The sequence below is a fragment of the Cupressus sempervirens genome, chromosome 2 (genome assembly GCF_028749045.1).
Source record: "Cupressus sempervirens isolate cs-2001-9-10 chromosome 2, ASM2874904v1, whole genome shotgun sequence".
Lineage (NCBI taxonomy): Eukaryota > Viridiplantae > Streptophyta > Pinopsida > Cupressales > Cupressaceae > Cupressus > Cupressus sempervirens.
Window position 1 is genome coordinate 367,652,071 of NC_143119.1, and position 6,661 is coordinate 367,658,731.

At 35.5% G+C, this 6,661-nt stretch overlaps 1 protein-coding gene across 1 annotated transcript; it reads left to right on the plus strand.

Annotated features, from left to right (window-relative positions):
* The first annotated feature begins 1,294 nt into the window (after positions 1-1,294).
* LOC149572656 (purine permease 3-like) lies at positions 1,295-2,695 on the plus strand. Its single transcript, XM_089813758.1, has one exon. It carries the CDS (start codon positions 1,454-1,456, stop codon positions 2,546-2,548), a length of 1,095 nt encoding a protein of 364 aa, XP_089669884.1. The 5' UTR covers positions 1,295-1,453; the 3' UTR covers positions 2,549-2,695.
* Positions 2,696-6,661: the final 3,966 nt, after the last annotated feature.

A 6,661-nucleotide genomic window follows, 5' to 3' on the forward strand; every position in this document is an offset into this window, starting at 1 on the left:
ATTACTAATTTATTAGGACAATCTCAAGTTGCATGTTATTCATTTACAAGGTTGATAATTAGAAAATAGAAAGGTTGTATTAAGGTAGGCTTTTGAGGAAGTTGTAGAGGAGATTTATTTCTTCATTGTAACCAGGTGTGATGAAGAATAATGAAAGAAAAACAATAATCCCATTTCTTGAATTTTTTGTATTTGTTGTTTTTTTTAAAAAATCATTTTAAAAATGTTGATAGTAGTAGATTTGGTTGCATCAAGAGTACTTTCTATTAACAAAATGTATTAATTCTTATAATTATATGTCATTAAAGATCAAGAAAAGTATAATTTATAAAAATGGAGCCTTGATCTACTGATAATCACTTGAATGGTTCTTAGTGAGTCCATCAAGGAGTATGTCTTTCTTGGTACAAAGTCGTGTAATCATAAGGGACAAGGTCAGAATCATATCCCAAATGAATTTGGTGAAATGAATGTGCCTTAGCCAAGACTCTAGCTCATGTATTAAATAGCTAAAAATTCTTTATGGATAATTATGTATAATTAAAGATAAATTAAAAATATAATTTGTGAATGGGACTTTGATCAAGTGATGAATTTGAATGCTTCTAAATGAGCTCATCAAAGATCAAGCTTGGCAAAACCCTTAAATCCTAAGAGATGGACATGAAAACCCTTAATCAAGATTCATGCTTCATGTTGGACAACTAAAACTTCTTTAGAGATGAACATGAAGAAAATATCAAGACTCGTGCTGCTATATTAGATAGCTAACTTTTCTTAATGAATATTGAATGTCATTATATATCTAAAAAGTTATAATTTGTCTTGATCTATCTTTGATCTAGTGATAAAATTAAACAATAGAATCCTCTCAATCGAAAGTAGTGATCCCAAATCAAATAGCTCAAATTTTATTATAAATAAAAATAATAATGATAAAAAATATCAATAGTCATGGTGAACACATCTCATAGATAATGAATTATCCATGCAAAACATTAAAGTTATGCTTGACAAGACAATTTATTAAATTTAATAACCACCTTAAAATTAAAATAAAAACTGTTCTTTCATTTTAGTATAGTTGTTAACTTGAAAACAATGTCGTATCTGATACCCCATTTTGATACCTGCCCAGGCATTGCCACCGCAAATCGAGCTAAGATGCATAAACAACACTTGTTTACCGAAAGGTCAAACAAAAACGATAAAAACGACAAGCTATACTTGTCCCTTTCCGCTTGTCCCAATTGAATTCTACCTTACGGTCGCCGTGTATTTCTTTCCGAGCTCTACCCACGCATTTGACCAAGAATTCAATAGTTGTCGAAGCAAACATGAGTGATTGAGATGAGATTCTCCATTCTCCATAAATAAATATGGGAGGATGAGCTGAGATGAAATGCTGTGGGTAAACCAAAAGGCTTATCAGATCTAGAAAGAGAGTTGTTGAATGGAATCAAACAAGAAAAGCGGAAGGCAATGGCTCCTCCTGATACTAAACTGTGGAGCTCTTTGCGTTGGCACAGCAGCAGGTCCGTTGGTACTTCGTTTCTATTTCCTCCACGGGGGCAGCCGCATATGGTTCTCCGCCTGGCTAGAAACGGGAGGATGGCCTCTTCTCATTATACCCATTTGGCTCTCTTCCCGAAACAAACACTCCTCTGAAGGAACCCATGTAACTCCCATGCTTTGCCTTGCATCCGTTGGACTCGGTGTCCTTACTGGCCTGGACGACTTCTTTTATGCTTGGGGGGTTTCCTATCTCCCCGTCTCAACTTCTTCTCTCTTGATTGCCTCTCAGCTTGGCTTCAATGCCGTCTTTGCATACTTCCTTGTCAAGCAGAAGTTCACTGCCTATTCAATCAATGCTGTAGTCTTACTCACTCTTGGTTCAGGCATGCTGGCCCTTCACACCAATAGTGACCGCCCAGATGGGGTCAGCCAGGGTCAATACTGGCTAGGGTTTATTGTCACCATTGTTGCGGCAGCTCTCTATGGATTCATTCTTCCGTTGATTGAACTTTGCTACAAGAAGACCACGCGGAGGATAACGTATACTCTGGTTATGGAGATGCAGCTTATTATGTCCTTTACTGCCACTGCTTTCTGTACCGTGGGCATGGTTGTGAACAAGGATTTCCCTGCCATTGCGAGGGAGGCGCGGGCATCTGATGTGGGGGAGTTCAAGTATTACATGATGCTGGTGTGGAATGCGGTCTGCTGGCAGCTCTTCTTCATTGGTGTGTTTGGGGTGATCTTTATGAGTACCTCTCTCTTGAGTGGGGTCATTATTGCTGTTTTCATCCCCGTCACGGAGGTGCTTGCGGTGATCTTTTACAAGGAGAGCTTCAGTGGAGAGAAGGGCATGGCTCTTGGTTTGTCTATGTGGGGATTTGCTTCTTATTTGTATGGGGAATACAAGGAGTTCAAATCACAGACAAGGAATATGCCAGAGGAGCACCAACATGGCCCTGAGACTCGCCGGGGAGAAGAAGAAATGACTGGGCTTGTTGTTGAAGAAGCCAAGTCTAGCAAAACCCCATGATCCACAACTTCTTTGTCCTTCTAGACATATGTAAAGTGTTATATTTACAGACTGCTTTCTTGTTTTTGTTTTACAATGCATTTGTATACATGGGTTTTGTTAAAATTGGACAAAAAATGCTATGAACAATAGTAGATTTTCTATTAAGATTTCTCCATATTCACTTACGTGCTCAGAGGAGATTTCATGTGCACTCAATCAGATTTTAGTTATCGAGAGAGGGCATAAATAACCCTAATCAATTTATTTTTGTGGGTTCAGAGTCTTGTTTGCAGGGTAAGAGTTGTATTTGTATTGAAAATCTAATACACTTCATAATTAGTCTGAATCTACATGAACTGTGGAAAGTTCATGTAAATCGTGATTATCAATTAAGAATATTACTTTCTAACAATGTTAATCAAGAATATTACTTTCTAGGTGCAATCTGTTTTTCAAGAACCCGGCATATTCGCTTACATGCTCGAAGATATTCATCAAAGAACATATTTTGTGGACAGTGGTTAAGAGAGGGGATAGAATCAAAGATTAATCATGTTTGTAGGGTAAAAGTATTGTATTTGGATAGAAATCTTAACACAGTTCAATTCAGAACAGTCCTGTCCGATTCATCCAAGGCATCTTATCCAATTGTGAAAAGCATTTCTGTCAATCAAGAATATTACCTTTTTTAAAGCAATCTTCTTCAATTCACGTGCAAAAAGAAAGAGCCCAAGCTTGTATTGTTGATACACATGATAACACTGTGAATTACCAATTTAGTAGAATGATGCCCATGATAACAGTGTGATTGGGATTCAAATAACTATAAGGAGAAAACCCAAATGTTTTGATGAAAGTACTAATAATTTACTACAGTATAACAGATGATGAACGGGATATTTTTATTGTTGCAATATTATGAATCAAGAAGATTCTCTTCTTTTCATTCATCTTCCATGGGGACCGGTGGTGTGAGGTAGGTAAGGAAATTCAGGAAAAACTTTTCATCTTGGGTCAAGCAAACTATGGAGTCTTATTTAACAGTAATTGTCTCCATCGACAAAGTAGGTAATACTTCGCGCGTCACGCTCTCCCTGGAGACGTGTACCGTGACTGAGGTGGACTTTGGACTACAAGGGAACATAACAATTTTCAGCCTAATTATCTTAGTCATTACGTGCACAATTAGTTAACAATTATTTAAGATGACAATATCCACAATTGATAAAATCAACATTATGTGGATTTGACTCTCAACACATTTGAGTTCACTCATCGCAGTATTGATAGACTCTACCACAACTCTATTCTTTTTATTTTTTCATGTAACTATTTCTTCTTATTCGAGATCTATAAATTAAACCCTTCACTAACATTTTGATTAGTTTTTTTAGGTCGCAAATGCTCTAGATTAAACTATACTATTGGTTAGTATTGTTGTGCTTCTAACTTTTGGGTTATAAATTGAAGATGATTAATTTCGGTTAACCATCTTAAGATCTTGGGAAGTAAACAAATTTGTGCACCTTGACTATACTTGGGAGAAGACAAAATAAGTTGAAAATAATTGATCTTATCTAGTGCAACATCGATATTGATTCATTGTAATAGTTGAACAATTTAATTTCTTAAGGGTGATGAACATGATTTTTGTTTGTGTAAACATCTACCTATATTTATGCTCTCCTCTTATGTTATGAGTGAGCTTAAGGATCCAAAATGCCTTTAATCTCCCTTATCTATTATTTTTACCCAAGGAGTACTAGCTTACATGTGTTGTCCTCTTGCACTGTTTGCAAGATTAGGGAATAGAAATGCTAGTCACTTTATTTATTATTTTGATGAAAGGCTTTCTTAGGGATTGCATCATCACAAGGTTGACCTCAAATGCATTTTTTTAAAGCATATTGTTGCCCAATTTTTAGTTCCATTCCCTTTTGCTCTAAGTTCCAGTCAAGTCAATCTCATGTCCTGAGTCAGAGTCTAGGTTACCTCTACCATATATATATATATATATATATATATATATATATATATATATATATTGTGTGTGTGTGTGTGTGTGTGTGTGAGAGAGAGAGAGAGAGAGAGAGAGTAAAAAATTGTGGTGAGTATGATGGAATAAATATAGGGACATAAATCAATCCAAAATGATAAACATAGGGAAGTGTTGCACACAAAAGGAGAGGGTAGAAATCAGGAAGTTACTCATTGAATATTGAGATGTATTTTCTTGGATCTATGAAGATCTAAAAAAATTTCATGGATAGGAAATTCAAGCATGAAATTCCCCTTAAGCTTGGTGTAACACCATTCAGATAGAAACAAAGGAACTATAACCCTATAGTTGAAGGAGCAATATTTAAGGAGATTAATAAAATGCTAAAGGCTAGGATCATATATCCTATCCATCACTCTACTTGGGTAGCTAACATTGTGCTAGTGAGGAAGAAAAATGGAGAGATAAGGATTTGTGTGGATTTTAGAAATCTAAATCAAGCTTCTCTCAAAGATAATTTTGCACTTCCGAACATGGATCATCTCTTGAAAACTTATTCAAGGTCGAAGATGATGTCTATCTTAGATGGCTTCTTAGGGTATAACTAGATCCAAGTAGATGAGGGAGATCGGTTCAAGACAACATTCACCACACTGTGGGGTACTTTTGCATATAATAGGATGCCTTTTGGTTTGATTAATGCAAGTGCAAAATTTCAACGTGTAATGAATTTGTCTTTTGGTGATTTGAAGGATCTAAAATCATTGTTGTGTACCTAGATGATTTGATAGTCTTCTCCAAGAAAAGGGAAGATCACATCAAGGGTTTAGAAAGAGTATTACAAAGGTGTAGAGATCATGGTGTCTCATTGAATCCCAAGAAATCAATATTTTGTGTAATAGAAGGTAAACTAATTGGTCACATTATCTCTCAAGAAGGCATGAAGATTGATCTAGATAGAGTTAAAGTCATTCAAAAATTAAGGCTTCCATTGAGTGAAATTGGAGTAAAGTCTTTCTTTGGCTAGGTAAATTTCTAAAGAATATTCATGCCTAATTTCTCTGAGATAGTTAGATGTATAGTAGATGTGATGAAGGGTAATAAAGCTTTCAAATGAAGTGATATTGGAAAAAGAGCTTTTGAAGACTTCAAAGGTGTTATTGCCAAAGCCCCTGTTCTTGTTCATCCAACCTATACTAAGGAGTTCATCATATATTGTTATGCATCAAAGCATAGCATGCCAACCATATTGATGCAGGAAAGAAAATAAGAAATACAAGCCCCAATTACTTTCATGAGTATATCATTGAAGAATAAAGAAATGAGATACTCACAAATGGAGAAACATGCATATGTAGTGGTGAGAGCTCTCAAGAATTTTAGGTTTTATATTTTGTATTCTCATTCAATGATACATGTGCTAGATCCTATAGTGAAAAGCATTTTGACACAACAAGATGTTGGTTGCAATAATATAGGAGCTTGGATGGAAAAGGTCAAAGAGTATGACTATTGGAAATATTCAAGATATGATATGTTATTGAGAGGGGAGGGGTGAATTAGTAACATTAAAACTTTTAAACAATTCAACACTTTAACCATATATACTATTCTTATTCGTTCATCTAATCTAATTCATATATGAGAGAACAAACATTTATAACACATGTACACAGTGATTTGGTGACCCAGAAACTTTCCAAACAGAAAGAAAAATTGGGGTGGGGATGATACACACAAAACTTCATTACTGCAGTATGAAGTTGGCATGTTAAGGCTTACATTGACCACTTCTGGTGATCTGCCCTGTTAGGAGCAAAAAAGGACTGCTAGGTCCACCTTGTTAGAGAATTTACAAACATACACTAAAGTATGCACTCTGTTAGGAGATTTATAGAAAGATTGTTAAGTCTACCCTGTTAAAGGATTTACAAAACTGATTCACCTATTAGGATGAAATAGTGGAGCTACTTACAAACTTGATTTGCTGATTAGATCCTTGAAGTATAGATCACCTCTTGTGATAGATGAATCTTTACTACTTGTAGACCTTACTGAATATTTTTCTCTTCTGCTAATTCGCATTTACACTTCTCAAAACATTACGTGTCTCTCTTGATACTCTCTTCCAT